The sequence below is a fragment of the Ambystoma mexicanum genome, chromosome 14, assembly GCF_040938575.1.
Source record: "Ambystoma mexicanum isolate Mex_15411 chromosome 14, UKY_AmexF1_1, whole genome shotgun sequence".
NCBI lineage: Eukaryota > Metazoa > Chordata > Amphibia > Caudata > Ambystomatidae > Ambystoma > Ambystoma mexicanum.
In genome coordinates this window covers 130970765-130994328 of record NC_090940.1, presented here as the reverse complement: position 1 = coordinate 130994328, position 23564 = coordinate 130970765, and the positions used below count along the sequence as shown (strand labels likewise).

General features: G+C 50.9%; 1 protein-coding gene across 1 annotated transcript in view; it reads left to right on the top strand.

Moving 5' to 3' along the window:
• The window catches only part of ATP6V1D (ATPase H+ transporting V1 subunit D), a 238305-nt gene that overhangs the window by 156354 nt on the left and 58387 nt on the right, over positions 1–23564 (top strand). Inside the window, exons 5-6 of the mRNA XM_069638720.1 lie at positions 20904–20948; positions 21104–21207. Of these exons, the coding sequence (XP_069494821.1) occupies positions 20904–20948; positions 21104–21207 (149 nt within the window). The remainder of the gene's footprint in view (positions 1–20903; positions 20949–21103; positions 21208–23564) is intronic.

The following is a 23564-nucleotide window of genomic DNA, read 5'->3' as shown; positions in this document are numbered from 1 at the left end:
GAGAGGACCTGGTAAGGCGCCCTCTTCCCGTGCTCCGAGGGATCATCGAGCACCGCTACATCTTCGCCGAAGCGCCCTGGAAGTCAGACCCTCGAAAGGCTGCCGACCCGAGACGGGACCGCCGAGGAGATCGAAGTGAAGCACCCGGACATCGCCGCCGTCGAAGTCCATTGCCGTCGACCAGGGTTCGCAGGTCTGTGTAACTGCTGGAGGCCCGTCGAAGTTGTGTTGCCCAGCCGTGGGAACCACTTGACGCTGTGCCGCCGACGACCGGAGCCGTCCGCTCCTTGCCTAAGAACATTTGAATCGAAGGACTCCCTCGCCCGCACCGTCGACCGCTTTATCCTGCCGGAGAAAGTCGAGGACGACCAACGCGCCGAGGAGAAACCTGCCGGTGGGTTTCCCGCCACCCGAAGACCACCAAGACTCGAACGACTCGACGTCCTTGCTGGGCCCCCGTCTTCACAATCTTTGCGGTCCAGAACAATTGTCATCGAGGTGCCCCGCACGCCTCTGCCTTGCAGGACGCCAACGCTCCGTCGTCGACGAGCCCTGCTTGGATCGAAGCTGCCGCCTCATCGACGCTGTTCTACGCTGTTTGTTGTCGGACGTTCGATGCCCCGTGTTTCCCGCTTGAAAGGGAAGACATTCAAGAAGGGCCGTCGATTCCCCGACGCCGAACGCTGAGTTCCTCGACGGACGTTCGACGCCCCGTGTCTCCCGCTTGAAAGGGAAGGCATTCAAGAAGGGCCGTCGATTCCCCGCCGCCGAACGCCGAGTTCCTCGACGCTTCTCGACGCCTCTCGACGATCCGTGACTCCCGCTTGAAAGGGGGTCGCTCAAGAAGGATCTGTCGACGCCTCTTCGAAGAACTCGACTCCACCAGGTACATTGGGGGGGTAAAAACATTATAGGAGGGAATAAGACTTGCAGAACAATATATGGACTGGGCTTGTGCTATATCTTTATTTTACAGGTTGCCCAGGTGGGGGGATCTCCACACAGAACTGTGTCTAGTGGTAGGGGCCAGTATTCTGCCTATTGCTCAACCATCTTATTTTCTCTCCTCTCTCTATTGCTGGTTTCACTCTATTGATCTGTGTGACATTGTTACAGTATTGTTGATGCACTTTAATGAGATCTAGTACAAAGGGTGGTACCACTTTAGAATTGTATATATTTGCCATTGTTGATTTTCCTAAGTACAAAGTGAGTTATTATGATAAGTGTACATAACCTTGAATATTGATTATATAAAGACTGTGTTCTAACCAATACAATGTGTGGACATTCCTTTGTGGGGGCTTGGGGACTACACTGTACTTAAGAACCAGCCTGCATCACCTCCTGAGAAGCTAGGCCTTGATTGCTCGACCATAGCTACCGATTAGATAATCTAGGCTGGGGTCCTCTGTGCCTCCCCTCTACCATATAGAGAGTGGAAGTACAGATCACCCCCCACCAGTTTCCTTACAATCTGTCCGTTATCACTTTTGTGCTTAGCGAAAGTTTGTAATAATTGAAGACACTGGTTTTTGAGATTGAAATAAATATGTGCAAAAACTGGATTGTTGTGAGGATCTCGCATCCTGATTATTTTTGTTCTCAATACATGTACCCTCCTGGGCATATCAGGACTCCGCCAGGCGCCCTTTACTTTTTCCCCTGTCCAAATTTACTGCAACAAAGAATAGAATTTTTCTCAAAATGTGTAAGTGACACTTCAAATGTTGACAAAGAGAAGCTATGGTGCGAGATGCTACATGGGTCCTCTGTAGCCCTAAAAATAAGGGTTAATGCATTTCTACAAAATATCTGCTTGGTAGTTTCAATATCTTCTTTAAGAAAGTAAAAGCAACACTTTGAATCTAGAAACACTGGATAAATAACAAAGTTTAATATCGTGTTAAAAGTACAATGGCGGGTTCAAATATAAGCAGATAAAGTATCCTGAACAAGAATGGAAAAAACGTATTTGTAGAACGATCTGTATTAATCATGTATTATTGTGTTGAATTATCATATGTTATGGCCTCATTTTATTTTTAATTAGAGCAGTCAAGTTGTCTCAGTAAAACATAACTGTAAATGTGTAAAATTGTTTAATTTTTTTTTTTTTCAATTAATCTTTTTATTTGATTTTAACAGTAAACAAACATCTCAGGCACCTCAATTCACATCTTGTCTGATTTGTGTAGAGATTAACATAACAAACGAAACATAATCAGGTGGGCATGGGAGGGTACTCTGGGGGAGGGACAAGCCGTGAGGTCTAACTAGTCGATGTCTGCGGTGGGGTGCTTCTGGGGGTTTGCCTTTCCCTCCGCTGCTCTTGGTTCCGAGTTGACCGCACTCGGGAAGGTGAGTTCGGTGTGGGCTTCGGGGCTGGTTTTGAGTTGCGTTAGTCGTATTTGTCTAGCCAGCGGAGGGGTGGTGGTTTCCTTGCCATTCCAGGGAACTGGTCTGCATAGTCTAGGAAGGGGGCCCAGGTGTCAAAGAACTTGTTTCTATTTCCCAGGTGGATGGCGGTTATTTTTTCTGCGACTGCGATGTCCCAGCATTTGGTCCACCACAGGCTCACTGCAGGGCCCTCCGGATGTTTCCATAGTCTTGCCATGGCTATCTTTGCTGCTGTGAGAAGTTGTGTGCATAGGCTTGCCAAGTTGCCAGTCAGCGGAAATTGGCCATCCCCTGTGCTACCCAGTAGGACAATTCCTGGGTCCCATGGATTCGTCAGGCCTGTGATCTGTTTGATAAGGTCCAGAATTTCCTTCCAGTATTTTGTGGACCTTGGGCATGTCCAGAGCAAGTGATGCAGCGTGCCTGTGTCTGGGCATCCTCTCCAACATTGTGGTGAGATCGCTGGGTTGCTCTTGTTCAGGTTCTCTGGGATTAGGTACCATCTGTAGCAGGTTTTGATTGCCCCTTCCTTGTTGGTGACGCATTTTGAGCTCTTCTGTGTTCTGGTCCAGATGTGCCCCCATGCTTCCATTTCAATTGTTATGCCGATGTCCCTTTCCCATTTTTCCATATAGGCCTCCTTTTGGTTGGGAACTCCTCTGTCCAGTAGTGCGTATAAGGCCAATGTTTTCCCTCTAGGGGGAGGCGCTGTGAGCATTTGTTCCAGCACCGTTAGTTCTCTGCGGCCCTGGGATTTCATGGGCTGGTGCCAGAGCCAGTGTCGGATCTGCACATATCGGAATCTCTGTTTCCGGCACCCCAAATTTCCTCTTGCATTCTTCGAATGTTAGCGGGGATCCCTCTGCGTAGAAGTCTCCCACATGTTTCAGGCCTCCTGTTTTCCAGTGATCGAAATTATTGGGTGTCATTCCGGGGGTGAAGTCCAGGTTGTCCCAGATCGGGGATAGGGGGCCTATTGTGCTCCCACAGGTCCATCACCTGGCTGCCCTCCTCCAACTCTCCACTGTGTTCTTGGTTGCGGATAGGGGCCCCTCTTTGGGGGGGGGGTCAATGGGTCTGATGATGTGTGGGAGTGCTTCTGGGGGGCTCCGGCACCAGTCCTCTAGTTTCGCCCAGCGAGGCCTGTTGGTGGTTAGTGACCAGGTGAATGCCGGGGAGAGTTGGGCGGCCAGGCAGTATCTCTCTATTTCTGGGGCTCCCAGGCCTCCCGCTCCCTTGCTCCTCGTCACCACCCTTCAGGATATTCGCAGCTTCTTCCCATCCCAGATGAATTTCATGGCGTTTGTTTGAAGCTTCTGTAGGTCTTTCCTGGTGGGGATGGAGGTTGGGAGGGCCTGGCAGTGGTAGAGCACTCTTGGCACCATGTTCATTATTACTGCTGTTATTCTTCCCAGCCATGACACCTCTTGCTTTTTTCATCTCATTAGGTCTGACTGGAGCTCCCTGAACAGCGGGTGGAAGTTTAGTTTGTACGCCTCCTTCGTTTTCCATAGTATCTTTACCCCCAGGTAGGTGAAGTGCGAGCTGGCCCACTGGATGGGGGTGGCTGGCGGCTAATGTTTCTATCATGCCTTCTGGGGTGTTAATCCCCAGGGCCGTGGATTTTTTGGGATTGATGGAGAACCCCAAGGCCGCTCCGAAGCTGGCCAGCTCGTCCCACAGCGCCTCCAGGGATGACTCGGGCTTGGTCAGGGTTAGTAGGACGTCGCCTGCGTACAGAGCCATTTTGTATGCTTCCCCCCCCCCCTCACCATTAGTCCGCTTATTAAGGGGTTTTGGCAAACTCTACAGGCGAGCGGCTCCATAGACAGTGCAAAGATAAGTGGGAATAGTGGGCAGCCCTGCCGTGTGCCCCTGGTGATATGGATTCTGAGTGATTTGGTGCCATTTATCCTCAGTGCAGTGGTTGGGTGCTGGAAGTTGGCCAGGGTCCATTTCCGGAACTTTGGGCCGATGCCTAGGTGCTTTAGGGCTTCCTCTATGTATTTCGAGTCCAACAGGTCGAATGCTTTATTCGCGTCTAGTGACAGGACTGCCATTTGTTCCCCTGTTCTGCTTGCTGATTCGATAATGTTTAGGGTGCGCCTGGTGTTGTCAAAGGTGCTTAGGCCTGGGATGAATCCAGTCTGGTCCGGGTGGATCAGTTCTGGGAGGTATTTTGCCAGTCTGCTTGCCAGAATTTTGGAGAAGATTTTTGCGTCGTCGTTCAATAGTGTGTCTGTATGAAGAGCAGAGCTCCGGGTTTCTCCCTGGCTTCAATATCGGTACCGTCGGACTCCTCAATTGAGGGAGTGATGGAGCCGGAGTCCAGAATGGAGTTATACAACGAGGCAAGGTGGGGGGTCAGAATGTGGGAGAACCTTTTGTAAAATTGGGCAGTTAGACCGTCAGGGCCCGGGGCAGTGTTTTTTAGAGACAGGATTGTGTCTGCTACTTCCTCCACAGTGATGGGGAGTTCTAAGGCGTCGAGCTGTGGGAGCAAGGGGTCTCGTCGGACTGATGGCAGGTATTGGGCTTGTGCTTCCTTGCTCGTGATCGGCCCGGACATGATCCCCTTGTGGTACTTGGTGATGATTTCTATCTTCTCTGCTTCTGTGCAGCAGGGCTTGCCCCCTTCGTCCTGGAGCGTTAGTATCTTCTTCCGGGAATGTAGTTTCTTTAGCTTCTGGACCAGCAGGCAGTTTGCCTTGTTGCTGTATATATAGTAGTATTGTTTTGTATAGGCTAAGGCTCGAGCCGTCTGTGCATTTCGAGTTTTACCTTCGCATTTTTAAGTTCTCTGCCACCCTTCACGGATTGGCGTGCTTCTGCTTCACCCACTTCTGCTTCCAGCTTGGAGAGATGGAGTTGGTGCCTCCTCTTGTGGGCTGCTGTGCAGTTGATCGCCACACCTCTGATGACTGGCTTCATTGCATCCCAGACCGTGGCTGCCGAGGTGTCTTTCGCTAGGTTCTCTGTGAAAAATTTCACAAGGGATTCCTGGAGCTCGGTGCTAGATGCTATGTCTGCTAGAATGTAGTCTTGGAGTTTCCAGGCTCTCTGCGGCGGTGCTGGGAGGCCTGCGACTTGGAGGCTGGCTATGACTGTGGCGCGGTCAGATATGACTCTGCGGCCGATTTGAAGGTTTTCAATGCAGGAGTAGAGTTCGCTTGACATCAGCAGGAGATCAATCCTTGAGTAGCCTCTGTGTACATGGGAGTAGAATGTGTAGTCTCGTTCTCCCTGGTGAGCCAGTCTCCAGGTGTCAACAGTGCCTGTGTTCCTCATAAATTCTGCCATTCCCAGCGCCCGGGAGAAGTCCTCCCTGGGGGGAGGGAGAGTCTTATCCATGTTAGGGTCTGGGGTGAGGTTGATGTCTCCTCTGATTAGCAGGCGCCCTTCTGTGAAGGAGGTGAGCGTGGGGAGGATGTTGCTGAGAAAGCGATCTTGTGTGGTGTTCGGGGCATATATTACTGCTATGGTGATCGGGAGATCTACCAGACGCCCTTTGAGCAGCAGGTATCTTCCCGGCGGGTCTCGTTTGACGGAGATTCGAGTTAGTGGTACCGCATGGCTGAGGAAAATAGCAACCCCCTCCTTTTTTTCTGCCATGACGGGGCAAAGAGTTTCGTAGGGTATTGTCGGAAGTTTACTCTCTTCTCGTCCGATTGCAGGAGTTGTGTTTCCTGAAGGCACACAATGTCTGCTTCCAGGTGGACCAGTCTGTGCTCCACAGATTTCCGTTTTCTGGGCGAATTCAGCCCCTGCACATTCCAAGTTACCATGGTGAGCTCTTTAGTGGTCTCCATACTCCGGGCTGGTGTTGCTTATGTATTCCTTAGATAGCCTCCGCTGATACTCCTCCCGTAATCCAGCCCCCCTGACGATTACTATATTTCTGACCCTTATTCCCCCCCGTACTACCCCACCCCCCAAAACAGTTTGAGTCTTTAAGGTCAGCCTTCGGCCAACGGGGTGTCCGGCCGGGCCAACGCAGCCGACTAACTTGGAGGCAACTGTGCCTCAACTGATGTTTGGTGACATGGTGGTTTTCTGACGTTCGATCCCCGGCTTGCAGTTCCCAGGGTTGTATGATCTGCACTTTCACAAGGTGTGGTCCTTGTCGTGGCTTTTTGTTCGATGCTCGTAACTTGAGTCCATCAGTGGGGGGTGCGCTTGGTTCTAGCCGTTCGGCTTGCTCTTGGGAGGTGGTCCGCGAAGCCTGCAGCGTCTCTCCACTCGGGTCCAGGAGGGGTCAGGATTCCTTGCTCGAGCTGGCTGGGCGGATGTGTCCTTATTGGGGTCGTCCTCTTCTGTAGCCGGGTTTAAGAGCCTCTCACCCTCCTGTAGTGTACGGATGAGGCGGGGCTTTCCCTCCCAGGTAAAGGCCAGAGCTGTGGGGAATGCCCAGTGGTAGGTGGTTTTCTTTTCCCTGAGCCAGGCCGTGATGGGTCGTAGGGCCTTCCTCTTCGCAAGTGTGATGGTGGCTAGGTCCTGGTACAGGGAGATGGAGGCGTCGCTGAAGAGAATGCAAGGTGAATCCCTGGCTTCCCGCATGATTTCCACCTTAACTTTGTAAAAATGGACTCTGGCTAGGATGTCAGGTGGGGCGGCTGCGTTTGCTCTGGATCTTGTCCGGTGCACTCTGTCCAGTTCCAGTGGGGCCTCGTCTGGGAGGGTCAGAATGAAGCGAAACAGATCGTTGACATAGGGGCCAAGGTCTGTGTCCGGGACTGCCCTAGGAATCCCTCTCAGGCAGATATTGTTCCGACGAGCGCGATTTTCGGCATCTTCTTGTCTCGATTCCATGGCTTCACATCTGGCCTCGAGTGCTGTGATTCTATCCGAGCGTTCCCTGATCTCATGGCCGTGTTCGCAAAGGGTTGCCTCGACCCCTTCGGTTCTTGCCTCCGCGTCTCCCATCCCTTTGTCCAGGACCGTGATCTTTTTCATGACCTCTTCTGTGACCTTCTGATATTCTTTTGTGAGGGCCTGCAGCAGGTCTTGTAGATCCGATTTGGTCACTGTTTGTGCCATGGGGCCAGGGTCCGCTTCCACGTGTGAGTTTGCGGCCGTTGCTTCAGGTCGGTCTTCTCATTTAGGCTTGTCTGCACTTGGGGTTGCCAGCAGGGTAGAGATGTCGGTCTTGTGGCTTTAAGTGCCTTTGACATGTTGGGGGGGGGGGGGCTAGTGGGTGCTCTTGTGGTGCCTGGGAGGAGGGCCTGTTTTCGCTTTTGTGGGTCTTGTCTGGGGGGAGGATTAAGGTCCGAGGTAGCAGAGCTGTCTGGCTGGGGCTTATAGGATGGCCTGTATGGATGTGGATTGCTCTGTGACCTTGAGGCTGGAGTTTCAGGTGGTTAGTCCTGTGCCCTCCGGGGTTTGGCTGTGGCTGGCCGTAGGTTGTCTCTTTTCTGGGTATGGAATGCCCGAGGGAGACTGCTCCTTTGCTGCTGTGTTACTGGGGGTTTTGGGTGACCCTCCTAGGAAATGTCCCACACTATCTTTATTGCATTCAGTGGGGGCGAGCTGCGGTGGCAGGGATCCTGCTGGCGGGAATACCCGCGGATTAGTTTTGTCTGTGTCTGTTTATCCCAGGCACTTGAATGACTACTCGGAGGGGGGACGGGGACCGCGGCGCAGCTGCTCCTGTAGTGGCACCCAGCCTGTGCCCCTCTGTGTTTAGTTTGCTATTGGGTGTATTACAGCTGCACAGCATTTCACTGTGCTAGTCGCTTGCTGGGTAGTGGGTTTTCTGTGGTAGATCCGGGTTGAGATTCGTGGGGGGCAAGGTCCAAGGTATCGCCCAGAGTGTTCAAGGGAGGGGGGGGGCTCCAACGGCCGCGCAGTATTATCCCGCTCAGTGTTCCCAGTTGCTAGTGCGGCAGTTGCCGCTTTACATTAGCTGGAGGAGCCTAGGTCAGCGCTTTATGTCCGGGTCAGGCGATCCTCTCTTGTGGCGAGTGTCACCTCCGGGGCTGTCTAAGCCTCTACGCCGCAGGACCCCGTCCACCAAATCAGGCCGTTGACTCGGCCGCCATTATGTTGTCCGGATGGGCACCCCGCTCCTCCGCAGCTCCCCTCAGCTCTCGGGATCCCCGCATCTTGGGGTGCCCAGCGTCTGGCACGTCACGCCTCACTGTTTTAAGGCTCGAAATCTCCGAGCATTTATTGTGGAGAGTCGCTATCACCGGTGCATTTTCTTTGGCTGCGTGGCGTCGGCCGGGAGCTCTCTCAGAGCCATTCCGACCTCCCTTCTTTGGACTTGGCTCCGGTGTAGCTTGAGAGCTGTTCTCCTCTGTGTGTCACCTTAATGCGTGGGCCCGATGCGGGCTATCAGTTCTACACCCCGTTCTCAGCCGAGTCTGAGCTGAGGTCTACACACGTTCTACGGGGGCCCCGCCATGCTGCCAGCACCCGGGGGCTGCCGTCTCGCGTCCGCTGTGGGTCTGCTTTCAGAGCACACTAACCTTCTCTCTGCTGTCGCTTCGTCACCTCCCGCTGGGGTGCAGTGGGGGTCTCCACTGTGTAGGCCGTCCTCACTAGATCTCCCCCAGGTCTTCCTTCCTGCGGCACTGGTCCAGCGCCGTCCGCATCACTCTCTCTGCCCCAGAGCCGATGTGGACCTCTCCAACCCGTCCTCCGGGTTCTCCGGCAAGGCGGACTCCTGCCATATGCTTGGGTCTGCCGCGGCTTCAGGGGTTTCAATGGGCTGGTCTTTCTATGCCTCACTGTGGTCTGGACTGGGTCTCGGGATTCTCCACTGGGGCCCAGCTTCTCTCCACAATATGCTCATCAAGGTTACTGGTTTGTCTCACCTGGAGCCTGTCCATTGTGGAGCGAGCAGTGCACACAGGGTGATTTCTGCTGCTGGGAGTTGGGATGCTGCAGACCTGGGGTTCCGCTGAGGGCCGCTAGTACGGGCGAACCGTTGTATGGAGGCCCGGTATCCGGGTGTCGGATAGATCAAACACGGCCCGCCCGTTGTGCATTGGACCTTCGGGCGGGCTCACTGGGGCCTGGGGACTTCAGGCGGGCCACGCAGCCTTTAACATGTGAATGGATTGCCCATGCCTTTCTGCCAATCCGAGGTTATCATGATGCTTATTCCTTAATTCCCCTCCCCCGTGGTATTGTTGATATGGTATTGTTCTTGCACCCGCTCGCAACCACCACACTCAGGTTTGCTCTGGTGTGGGATTCGCTGTGTGGCTTATCCAACTAGCCTTATTACACTCTTGGCACTGCTCCCTACCGTTTCGGTCTTCGAGTGGGTTGTAGTCTCCCACGTACTATCTTGATACACCAGTCTAGGTTTGCGTGTCCTTTTAGCTGTCCTTTCCTATATGTCTCATTGTATGCCGCGTGCCCTCAATCATTCCTAGCATTTCGCTCTTCAGGCCCCCTCCCTCAGGCCCACAGACCCATCTGATATGTCCCCTTTATTGGGGCGGGGTATTCTGCCGTTCTGCTTGGCGAGCCACTGCTCCCTCGATGGGCCGTGAGGACCGTGTCTTTTTCCGGTCGGGCGCCTGCAGGGGGTCGGGGGCTCACGGGATTATGCCTCCTCACTCCGTATGCAGCTATCACTTACTGCTCGCACCATCGCCTCCCTCTATCGGTATTCAGTCAGGGTCTGCCGGTACACCGGTGTGTGGGTGGCTCTCTCCGGCTATTGCAGTAGTCTCCAATTTGCTACCGCCTCCGATGCTGTCTGGCACTCTAGGGGTGATGTCCTCTGTTCTTCCGATCAGTCCTTGGATGGGCCAGCTGTCTCCCGCCTGTCCAGCTGTATGGGCACAAGACTAGCCGCCCGTGCTGCTATCTTCCCGCGGGTGGCCTTGTATTTCTGTCCGCGTCCTCTGTGTTTCGGCAGAGCAGACCCAGCAGGCTGCTTATGCACACTCGGGTGCCCAAGCTCCTCGCTGCGCCACTGGCCGCCTTCTTGTCGTCAGGATCCAGTAAGTGCTGGCCTGTCCTCCGGGGTCCTGCTCCGCTGGTCGATGCCGCCAAGCGTGCGACTGGGCTCTCTGCTGGTCTCCTGCCGCACTGACTGCGTTCCAGTGCACCCGGTGTTCCTCAGTGTTACGGAGTCCCGGTCCTGACCCAGGTTCCTTTGCTCCCGTTGGGGTCTACCCTCTGGGGCCACATCCGCAGTCTCCTGTTCTAGTGTTATACAGGCACTAGCCCTTCACTTCCGTCAGGCTCCGCCATCTTGCGCCATGATGCGGGTCCATGCTGCCTCCTTTTGCTTTCCAATATCTTCGCACTCCTGCTCCGGTTTTTAGTCGGAATCTCCTCCAGCCTGCTTGGGACCTTTATGAAGCCTCATGTGTTCTCTCCTCCGCGGCCTAAACGTTTTTTTGCCTGTTTCAGCTCGTTTGTTTACAGGATCTCACAAAGCTCTTCAAAGTTACAGCCTTTTACATGGCTGCCAAGCCACGCCCGTTTTAATTTTTTTTTAAAACTATTTCTACTGTTATGAATTTTTTAAGTTTAGTTTTGTAAAGGTTTGTATAAACCAAAACAATAAATAAAAATAAAAAGATTCAGGAGAAGACTATTGCAGTAGCCAAGCCGAGAGAGAACCAGAGCTCGGGTAACATTGAGCTTTTGGAGGAAAGTGAGAAAAGGGAGAATTCCTTTGAGAAGCAAGAGTTGAAAGTGGAATTTCTTAGCAATGTCCTGAGTGTGAGGGAGGAAGGAGAGGGAGAGGGAGAGGAGTCGAAGAGGACTCCAAGGTTTCTGGCTTCAGAAGGAGCAGGGGAGAGCCCATAGAGGATGGGCAGAGTGAGGGGGAAAAAAAGGGAGCAGGGGGCCCAATGGGAATGATCTGTCTTCTTGGCTTTGAGACAGAGATTGTTGGGAGTACACCAGGACTGGATGGCAGATAGGCATTCTGGGATGATGCAAGACGCAAGAGGGTCAGCAGGGAATTTGAAAAAGAGTTGTCTCATGTGCGTAGAACTGGAAGATGGCGAAGAAGGAGGAAATGAGGAGTGGTACCTGAGCAAGGTAGGTGTTCAAGAGCCAGGGCGGAGAGGTTTGAGACCTGGGGGACACCACAGGTGGTGAAGGATGTAGGTGAGGAGAAGGTGCCCAAAATGACTTGGGATGAATGGTCCATTAGGAAGGAGGTAATCCAGTCAGGGCCCGCTCTGAGATACCAAGGCTATCATGGAGTTGTTTTATGAGGATGGAATGGATAACTGTATCGAAGGCAGAACACAGATCGAGTAGGATGAGGACAGCTGGAGAGTTAGAGATGCAAGCAGTTCTTCACAGGTCTTCAGAAGAGCAGTTTCTGTGACTTTGGATGCTCGGAACCCAGATTGATGGTCGTGGAGACCACCAACCAGTTTAGTGTGTGAGGTGAGTTGTGGAAAGGCCAGCTTCTCCAGCAGTTTCCCAAGGAAGGGGGTGATGGAAATAGAGCGCTAGTTGGCTGGACAGGTAGGGTCTGCTGAAGGTTTTTTCAGGAAGAGGGTACACAAGGGAGTGCTTGAGGGAGGATGGGAAAGAGTGGTTGCAGAGATCAGAGAGTGCAGGGGCAAGTTGTCCTTGATGGTTCTGGAGGAGCAAGGGGAATCCTGTTTGGAAGAGACCTTCATGAAGCGGACAACACTGGTGAATTGATCAGGTGTGACGGGTGAAGCAGGAGAGAGAAAGATGGAGGGTGAGGAGCCGTAGGAGATGAGGGAGGAGTTGGCTGGGAGGGTAGCAAGAGTGCTCAGGATGTCCAGAGTGTTAGTGGTAATGTGTGCGGCCAATGCGTTGCAGAAGGCCTGGGACGGAAAAGGGAGGAAGAGACTGCGGAAGGGTTGGCTAGTTTCCTGCAGATTTTAAAGAGTGCAGCCATGTTTTTGGATGCACGTGATACCCATTCCTGGATGTGGGCCCTTTTTTTTGCTACGGATGGAGAGTTTGTATGGCCTTTGGAGCCGGCGGCAGGCCAGTTTGTTAGAGGGTGATCCTGAGGTTTGCCACACAGCTCTGCACTTGCGTTTCAGGGCTGCAAGTTCAGAGCCGTACATGTTTGGAGGGAGATTTCAGGTGGATCCTCATGACTGGGGTAAGAATGTCAAGGGTGTTGGTAATGGCCAAATGGAGGTTGCTGAGAGCAGTGTCAGTTGTCGATTCTGCGGATGGGGAGAGGGAAGGAGAGGATGAAGGTGGATGCGATGGCAGCAGCTGACACTAGTTTCATCGGACAGATGTTCATGAACAAGGTTGGCAGGGCTTTTTGCGGGGTGGTCGAAGGGCCGAGGTGACTCGGATGCAAAGAATGTAGAGAATTGTCTGTTCGAGAGAGTGAAATGACCAAGGGGGGGAAGCGAGAGGTCAGAATGGATGAAGGCATCCAGAGTCTGTCCAGCCATGTGGGTTGGACAAGAAGAGAGAGGAATAGTGATGTGCAGAGGTCAAGGAAGACAGTGGATGCTGTGACAGGGGAGTCCAGTTGGATGTTGAAATCGCCCATCGCCCCCTCCACAGCAGCCTGGAGGGAGGCCACCAAGTGCACCCCTAAGCTGGTGTGGTCCGTGAAGGTGTGGCAAGCGGCCTATCCAAGTGCAGTGCATCCCACTCCCCTGGTGTGGCTTGGGCATCCATGACCCTGCGCAGCCATCACACCAACATGTGGCGGGCTCTGTCGGGCAGCCCCATGCTGGTATGGCAGATGAGCCGCATTGCAGTGTTGAATTCCCTCCACCTACATTGGTGCAGCGAGCCCAACACAAAACTAAACTGAGCACCCATTGAGCCATGGCAGGCCCTGGACGATGCAACTAAATCCACTCCCACCAGGTACGTGTCGCCAGGGGAGGGAGCTGTAGGGGCATGTGCACATACCATCATCCCATGCCCTGCTAAACCAAAGCCTGGGCCTAGATGCCACCACATGACCAGGAGAGTATGCCACAATATGCATCACCCTGCAGGGCCTCTTGCATGCATGGTTGACCCAGCCAGCTGCACCTGCATGAACAGCCTGCCTTTGCCGCACAAAGGCCACCTAGCCATGGGTCCCAGACACAGCTGCATACTGACCCAACCTGCCGTGGGTACATGCAATGGGCCATGTACATCCATGCTCTTCTGGCCACATGGGTGGGGTGTCACTCTGATCAATAGCATGTGAGACTTGCATGCCAATGCACATGAACACACAAAGCCTGACCGCATGTCATTTGTCCCCTACAGGCTCTCCGGTGGCTCATGAGGGGGACCTTGAAGGGCAGCCAGACGTGGTGAGCAGTGTACAGCAGTCCACACCAGGCCCCAGCAAGACCAGGCCTGCTGTTGGCAACGCAGGCCCTGCGCCCACCCATGTGTCTCAGGGAGCACCACCACACCAACTGTAACCAAACAGCCGGCCACACTACCTGTGACTGATGACACAGCTGATGGCAGGTGTGATGAAGGCAGTCAGGAGCAAACCACCCGTCAGCCACAGGGCACTGTTGAATTGCACAGCCCAGACAGCATGCTACACGGCCAGCAGGCCCAGACACCAGAGGGTGACATGGAGACCCCCCTCGTATTGGGTCTTCTTGTTTCTGTCCCAGCTCATTGGATAGCCCCCCAGCCCACACCTAGACACAACTTGCAGGGGCTGGATGCCATGGAGGGGCGGCAAATCGAAATGGAGGCTAATGCCAATACCCACTCCCTCCACCTACAGGCCATACAGTACTGTATGCAGTGTGCTACACGCAGGAGTGTGCAGAGCATGGAGCGTAACCAGGCACAGGCAGCTGCTACAACTGCTGCACAACAGTGTACAGCCAGCATGTGACAGATCTGACGGAGGGCATCTCTGCCTTTGTGGAGGCCATGCAGCAGAGCATGGAACTGACTGTGCAACATATCCGAGGGCCAGGGCCCATTCCGTCCAGTTCTGTGACACCTACAGAGGGTTTGTTGCCAAGCACCCCAAGGCGCCGGTTTGACTGCAATCTGGGCCCAAAGTCACTTGGGGAAGCCCTGATGGGGAAGAGGCCATGTGGGTATGTTAGGGTGGGGGAGAGTGGATAGTTTGTGCACTACAACATTAAACCATTGTTTAACTGAATCAATGCAAGGACATTCCTCATTGTGTTTAATCATAAATGTGTGAATCTACACAGTGGTGCAGGTTATGTGCCATGTCAGAACATTAGAACAAATTGTTCAACAGTTCCTGGCACACCACGCGTCCAGCTCTGACATCATCTCTGCCAATGCGTACAGACGCCTCTGCCATAGGCACTGTCATCTTGCTCTGGGGGTGGCATGTCTACATCAGGGTGGGGGGAGGGTAGAGGGACATTTCTCTAGGGGCAGATATTGTGGCCAAAGGTACGCTCAATGCAGACCCGGATCCTGCAGAGATGTCGTGAGCCAAGGCAGCTGCGGGTATTGTGAGAAACCTGAAGGTGTCTGCCTAGCTAGTCCCCGGGGATCTTTCATCCAGGTGGCCAGGACAGCCATCGCTATTGGATCCAGTTCCTGGGAGTGGACCAGTGAGGGAGGATCACATGGATGGGGGGCTCCCTTGGGAAGTGGGACACCGACGGGTGAGACGCTGTATCCCTCTTCTTTGAACACCTTTGCCCCATCCTACCACGTAGGAAACACTGCACCCCCCTTTTCCCCACACAAACACTTTTGCACAATACGAAAGACAATGGACTAACACCAGAGCCGTTTACCTGACATGTCCCAATACAAGGGTTGGGCAAAGTCAGGCAATTGACCAGAATACCACACACATGACGGCACTTTCCCTTCCCCACAGGGATTAAAGGTGGAGCACAAGATGCAAAGCAGACCTCACAACGTGACAGCTAACTCAGCATGGCAGTTCAAGAGGAGGAGAAAGACTGTGCATACTGAGGTGGTGACAAGGAGAGAAGTAACATTGCCCTTTTCTACCAAGGCCTGTGAATCCTCCATAGAAGGACCACAAACAATAGCCAGCGTGTGTTTCAGCAGATGTCTACGGTACGCAAGACCCTCCTCCCTGATAACCAAGCCGGGGAGAGACGCTGGTCTCCGTGTTACCAACCTTGACTCGAAGGAGAAAGAAAGCCAAGCGGTTCATCACAGCCGGTGAGTTGAGGGGAGAGTCGATAAGAAACTGAACTGTGTTGAACAAAAAGTAGCCAACAGCTCATTTGAACTTTTAAAAGGTTTAAAGAATTGAATTATGAAAGAGGGGGGAAAACCAGCAACAGAGCAGCCTGGCACCACGTGGGTACTTGGGCAGGAAATTCTGGATGATTATCCCATGGTAGGAACTACTGTAACCAGAAACCCTTAGGAAGAGGTGAAGAGAGGTCAAAGTGGTCATACAGGGGTCTTGTAAAATCCTCTGTACCGTTCAAGGTCTTTGATTGACAGATGATTGCGAAGCTGAGGGAAATGAATCGCACTTGATGAAATGCGCGCATAAACATTGTGTTGCAGAGGATGGCAAGAGTGAACCCGGCGGATGGATGCTAACAAGAAGGGCCGAAGCCTAAAAGTCCTGTAGAATATGGTGACAAGTGTACACCCGACCGAGGGATGTCCACAGTGAACTGTTTGGTAAAGATTGGCAACAGTGAAACTGGCCGACGGATGCTAACAAAAGGGGCAAGGCCTGAAGTCCCTATGAATGGTGTCTTGATTGAAGTGTACCCGACCGAGGGGTGTCCACAGTCAACTGTCTGTAAAAGTTGGCGAGAAGTGAACCCGGCAGAGGAAAGCCAAAAAAAGGGGCGAGGAAGGTAGAGCTGTTTAAGAAGACAGTAAGATTTGTGAAAGTAAGAAAAGTCACAGTGAACCCAAAGGAAGGAGGCTGATGTCTGAAAGGGGTCCGAGCACGAAAGAGGGACATCCGGGGATCACCCAAAGTTCATTGAAAAACGAACTGTTATGTCGATTTGTTGAATACGATTTTGTGAAGGGTCTACGCCCGGAAGAGGGGGACCCAGGGGTGAAGCCATCATCCAAAGTATACACGGAACAGAACTTTGTGTTTGTTGGATGCATCAGGCCTCGAAGGCAAGAGACCTTTTATTGAAAAGAGACTTAACCATCGAAGAACTTGATAGCTGGTATGGAACTGTTGGTTCCTGCTGGGAAAGCTTGAGTGTGTGCTGTGCTCAGGAGATCCACTTTGTCCCGTGCTCAAAACGGGGGGGGGGAGAGAGACCCCAGGCAATCAAATCATGACTTATTTCTGAACACTTCTTTCTTTATTGAAACCTTATCCCAAACTTTCTGTAATTAGTTGTAAGGAACTGGCAATAGGTTCTTTAGTATAGGCCTTTTTATTTTGACAAGACGCCACAAGTACTGCCTTATTTTTCATTTGATGGTCGAAGCTTGCTCCATCTTAGATTTACAGTTTAATAAACACCCTTGAACTGTGATCACTTGTCTGTCTTTACTGTTGCCACTGTTCTCTGTTGAACTGTTCCTTACAGTATCCAGAGCCACCTACAAGGGGAAATGCAGAGCCATGAGTCAGTGTATTGTGTGGGTGATGCCTTTCACAGCATCGGGGCAAAGGGCATCATGTGCATGCAAATGGGGCTTAATTGCGAGGCATGTGTTTAATTTACTGCGTGTGCATGTTGTATCGATCGCCTCGTGCATTGTAGTGTGACCACATGCACCATGTTCTCTTGCAGCAGATGTAATTTCAAGTGTCTATTGTCATGTCAAGATGACATAGTTGCTGTCCTGTGCTAGTATATTGCTCTTGTGCATGTGGCCTGATGCATTATTCATCGGGCCTCCATAGGCTTCTGGGGACAGCAGCTCTAGATTGATGGCTGAGTGTACCTAGGTGGTACTGGCAGGGTCATTGGTGTGGAATGTCATGTCCCTTTTTGTGTAACTTAGATTATGGATCTAACATGTTGCATTGCGGTAACTGTATGCATGTGTGTGTTGGTAGTCCTTAATGTTGATGTGCATCAGTGTATCCATACAGGTGCGTCCACCATGTACATGTCCTGTGGGGTTCACAGTGTCATTGGTGTGGGTGGAGGGCAGGTCCAACTTGTACCTTGGCTTGTCAGGGTATGTATTCTGCAGCTGTGCCCCTCCCCACCATCTCCAATGTGGTTGGATGCATTGCAGCACCTTCACATATTGTGTGCTGCCACTTTTACTCGCCCACTATACACGTCCGTTGTCCTCTGTGCCTCTCCATGTATCCAGGCAATGTACTATTGCGTAGGACCATGGCGTTGTCAGTTGAACCAGGGTAGCAGGCACAACAGTTGGTGGTGTACAGGTTGGGATCGCAGGTCAGATGTACGTTCAGTGAGTGGTGGTGCTTCCTGTTGCGTTACACTGCTTCGTGGGCCTTGAGGGGGGCAGGGAGGGAGACCACCAACGCAGCATGGGTACAGTCCAGTGCTACAATGACATTTGGTACGTATGCAACTGCATGGAACTGTGCTTTCATGGCGTGTGCTGGTGTGGTGGGCGATGAGATGTAGCCTGAGACATGCCTCAGCACCTGGACTAGCACAGCACAAAATGTTGAATGCGCCAATGCCGTGAAGCATGGCCGCGGAGTCCTGCAAGGTGCCAGTTCCTAGGAATTGCAGGACCGTTACTAGCTTTATCAGTGGGGGCACAGGTGTCCTGATGTTCCTGCTCTCTGTCCCCCTGGATAGTGGTGAGCAGCTACTTATGTCTCCCTGTTGAGGTTGTATAGGGTTACCAGTTGGCTGTCTGTGAGGGTCCAGGCTGAGGGCCTGATCCTGGGTATTGCTGCACGCCTCACTTGGCATCTCCTCTTCTGCACCCTGGGCTGATTATCTTGCCTCTGTAGTTCCAAGCGCAGCATGAGCAGCTGCATGTCCCATTTCGCAATGTATTGTGGCAGCACGGTGTTGGGAACCGTGTTTGGGAAAGGCGTGTGCCTTATGTGTAGCCCTCTTGAGTGGATTGGGTTCAACTGTGGCTTCATTTGTGGCACCTGCATGCATTTACCTCCACATGGAGGCTGTAGGTAACTACTTTGTTTTCGGGGGTATTCGTGCCGTATTTTGGCGCTAATTCTGCTGTTTCGGTACTTATGTTGTGGCGGTAATTGCGCTTCCTTATATCAGCGCTGATACCGCTGGCTGTAATTGCCCCTGCTGTTATTGCCCCTGGTGAGATACAGTTGGCGGTATTTGCGCTGACTCCTGATCTGGCAAAGCAGTAATTGCAGCGGTAATTCCGTTACACGCTTTTAAGGGTTACCGCTAGGGTCGTGATGAGGCCCCTAATCTCATACCCAGAAAGTTATTACATTCTAATATGCAATGAGCTCCACTCGGCCTCCGGTCAGGTTAAGGAAGATGGCCAATGTCAGCCCTTCCTCACTCACTAGTTGCAGGGCATTAGTGAAAATCCCACACGGGGAGGGGAAAACCCAGTATAGAATCAGCCCATCCCATTTTCTGGGGTGGGTTATTGGAGTAGTTTGTGGCTGGCGATTGGTGGTGTTTGGTGCATGGTACAGGGATGTTGGAGGTGAGCAGGTGAGATGAAGCGAGGAGGAAGTAACATGAGGAGGAGGTGGTGAAAGATCTGATGGGATGGGTACACTAGGAGGTCGTGAGAATCTAGAAGAGGTGGCAACATCTGGAGAAGGTGGTGAAGTTCTGGAAGCAGTACTTTTAGGGTAAGATGTTGGTCTGAATGAGGTGGTAACATCTGGAGGAGGTGGTCCTAAGAGGTAGCAATAGTCTGGTGGAGGTGGTGAACCTGAGGAGAAGATTACAGTACTGGAGGAGTGCTACCAAAGATAGTGATAGCAGGAAGGAACGAGGAGGCCGGGTTTGCTGACGGCAGGTCGTGAAGATGGGAGGAGGAACAAGAATGAGGCAGGAAAACCCGAGCTAGAGTGGATCAGAAGTGTGGTGGTCCATGGAATGGGGAGAGAGGACATTTGGCACTAAAAGCTGGTAGTGGGATTCTTGGCGCTAACTCCATCCTGAGGAGGAACTGCCCCCAACCCACCGCAGACCCATATCCCTGGCATCCTTTTCAGCTAGCTCTGTGCTTTCAAGAGGATGCAAATGTTCTTTCAAAGCCATCTTCTGAATGTTAGTGAATTGATTACAGCTGTAAACCATCTTCTTGGACAACACACATGTTGTAACCAATTGTGCCTTCAGTCCCTTAGTTCATAAGCAATGTGTGTATCCATCCATCTATTGCTAGCAATGAATTCCTGTTAAGCATAAGTGTTCAGAAAGTCAACAGTTTTGGCTCTTGTATAGGCATTAGATAGGCCTCTGCGGCGCACTGCCATAATATACTGCACTAACATAATCTGCTAGTGGTTGCCCATGCCTACACAAAAAGCCAAAACGTTGGCTTTGGTGACGCTTGTTTTATTTGAAATTCAGACGTGCCCATATGCCTTGCTGTGCTAAAAGTAATAGCCATGAACCTTAAGCCTTTTTTGGCCGCCAAAGTCCTCTGCTTTTGAGCTCTCTAATAATAGATGGTCTTAATACATAATTCAGTGGTACTCGTTTTTCCCACCTCTGAAGCATGAAGGTATGGATCGGCCCCGCTGGAATTAATGCTTAAGATGTGTAGACTTGGCTGCATATTGGTGGTGATTAGTCATTTAACACATAAGCTACCCCACCTGGACTAAGTGATGCCAACAAGTGTGCAGTCAAGAACGCATAAGCTCCCCTCCTGGATAAAGTGATGCCACCAAGTGTGCAGTCATGAAGGGCTGTTTGTCAGAGACCTTAAAACAGTTATTTGTTTAGGGCAACTATCACACCAGGACTTTTACAGGTATCGTCCCAAGGGTTACAATTAGGCCAGACATTGGGGGGGGGGGGGGGTTAGGGCACTGATGATTTAATAAGAACATGATCTTAATAAAGAGAATGTAACCACACTTATATTTTTGAAACCTTGAATACCTCTCCATGATCCCCCGACAACCCCTGTGACTTTCTAGATCCTCGCTGCGATGAAAGAGGACACTTCAACCTACAAATCAATTTGAATATTATCACAGTCCCTTTTTTTAAACTTGCAGTCGTGACATCTGTGAATACTTCTTGACAGGACGTGCTCACAGCAGAGTCACGATAGCCTTTTATGTCCTCTCTTGCACCTAAGACTCGGAGTGGAGTGCTGATGGGACTGGCATCGGTCAGGCACAGAACTCATGGATGTGAATGGAATCGGAGCACAGGATGGGAGTGAGCAGGGAAGGCCCTTGTGTGAGGTGCAGGGACCGCTTTAAGAAAAATGTTTGGTAAAGTTAACTTGACAGGAGAGAGAGCAGTGAAACCAAGATGCTCTTGTACAGTGCGATTAGTACATAATAATAAGACTATGCCAAATTGTAAATGTCTTTTATTTTGTGTAGTTTACATCTCTACAGAGGCCTTGTTTTTAACAATTTTGTAGTGTGTTCACAGTTGCAATTCTGGTTTAGAGGCACACCTTTAGCTGGAACTGATGCCGTTGTGCTTTTTTATTTTTTTCCCCCTCAGGTGTCACGCTCCCAGTGTTCGAGCATTACCAGGAAGGAGGAGACAGTAAGTAGGAACCCGCTGACCTGCGCGAGCCCTCCCAGCATGCCCTGCGCCCGGCATTTTCGGCAGAACCCGTTGACCTTGCTCCCAGCATGCCCTGCGCCCGGCATTTTCGGCAGAACCCGTTGACCTTGCTTGTCTCTGGCTGGTTCTTTCAGGTTATGAGCTGACGGGGTTGGCGCGAGGCGGGGAGCAGCTGGCCAAGCTGAAGAGGAACTACGCCAAAGCCGTGGAGCTGCTGGTGGAGTTGGCCTCTCTGCAGGTAGGTGGCGCCAGAGAGACGGACAAGAAGTCAGCACCTGGCTGGCATTTTCAGTCACTAGTGCCCCATCATGGAAAAAGCGATCAGTCAATTGTATGGTCTGCATAACTTCCTGGAAGTATTTATAGATCATAACATTTCACCTCCACAAAGAGGAAAAGTTCTGCAATCTCTATTTTATTGTTTCCATAATGTGTAGGCACTCAGACGATCACAACAAGTAGCTCAAGTATCTTCGCAAAACCTTTCTTAAAATCAAAGAAAGGGAGAACTACTGTTCTCCGTAAATTACCTTGTAAAACAAAAGGCAGATTTCTCTTCATAATCAACGTGGCCCTCAACGACGGGCAAGTCATGTTTCCATTTTCTGTGGCGAAATGCAATGTCAGCTAGAAGGGCAAGCACCCTCAGTAACATAGCTCAGTGCGATGACTGCCCGTTGCAGAGCTGTCGGTTCAGTTTTGAATAATGGTAGATTGATTCAGCTCCCTATTTTTAAACGGTATTAAGATGGATACCAGTGAATGAATTAATATTAGCACATGGGAATCGTTAATGACATCTCAGCCAATTGGAATGTTTAGAGTGCAGTCAATAATGATTGCTATTGACTGCACGCTAAACATCCTGTCTACAAAACCAGACAGGGAAACAACAATGCAATTTACAGACAATATTTCCTTCAACAAGACACTTCCACCCGAGGGGGACTTTTTTTGCTGCAACATACCATTTAACATTTGAAAAAAGAAAGCTAAAACATGGGAAATTCTTTCACTTTCGTATAGAGAAACAGTTTACATGTACATGGCAACTAATGCATGCTCATGTTAAAACTGTTTCAGCTCATCCAAGTTTGCAATAAAAATGCTCCACTTAGGAAGACAACCATGTTATTTAAATACAATGGAATAAAACCAAATTTAATTTACCAATTCAGTTCTATTTACTTTCCTCGCTATTCACTACTACAGTAAAACTTCACCCCCAAAACGTGTATTGCTTCTACCACTCTGTGCTAAAAGCTTTATAGACCCCCAGAGGGCTAATTATCACTTAGGATAAAGACCCTTCCCCAATTTATGGCCCTTGGCTTTGTCTCAGGCCATAACTTAGTGACATTCTGACTTCAGACGTACACAGGGAAACCAAGATGCAATTGCCAGGCACTTTCTTTTTGGAAAGACCCTTTTTTCACGGCAGCCTCCCATTTAACACACCAGAGAGAAAGCTAAAAGATGGGTGTTAGCAAAGTTTTCCTAAAGTACTGCTGTAGGTAAGAGATCCCAACTCTTAGTATCGGTCTGTACTAACTCAGGATCATGGTAGAGTGGCAGAGCATTAAGGCTTATTGTAAGAGGAAGATGTGAGCTGTAGGTAAGTACACTAAACCCAGTTAGACATGTACATCAAAGAAGCACTAACACTCATAATTTATATTAAAATATGTATTATATATTTACACATGATTCAGTATAAAGTACTTGGCGCATTAAATCATCACACATTGATAACCTTTTCAATACTTTCAAATAGGCACTTCTTAGTTGCTAGTTGCTGAACGCATACAATTGTTACAGGAGTTTGACAGTTATATCAGTAATACCCTGCACCCACAAAATAATACAGTAATTGTGTTTACATACATATATAAGATAGTGATTTTTTGGGGAGGAAAACAGTTGGTTAGTGTTATCTTAGTAGACCTTCAGGTTCTAGAGGCAGTTTCTCAGCACAGTAAGCCCTTTAAAGTCAAAAACACAACCCTAGTTAATAGGTACTTCGTATCGGGTTTAAAGTCTATCAAAGCAGAAGAAACCAAAAGTTCCTGTGGATAGTTAATATCTAGGAAGAAAGATACAAGAAGGCTTAACCAACGTGAGAGCCTGAGAAAGGACTCCCTAAAGGGACACAAGCATTGGTTTGAGTCGAAGGTAAGAGTGGGTTGCCCTAGACACCTTAACATGCACTCCAACGCTCTGCAGTGACTTTTTGGAATCGGGTAAGCATTACCTTTTTTCCTACAATATCTTAGAAGGAAATGTTTGCTTGATGCGCCGCAATGTTGCAGCTCTTGACCCGACCTCCGGATTCCTTGATCTGATGACTGAAGGCAGAACCATGGACACGATCTCGCAGCAGCAGTCTCGAGGGAGGACCTGGGGCACGACTTTCAACAACTTCTTGGTTCACTCTGCAGTTTTGGTGCCTTTTCTGCAGCACCACCAAAAGACGCCGATTGCCCGGTCAGTCCTCTTAGTTTCTTGCAGTCCCACACTCTGATGAGGGGGTCTGGGCGAGTTGGATCAGATTTCTGGAGTATCCTTGAGGGCTCAGCAAAGATTTGGACAGATTCT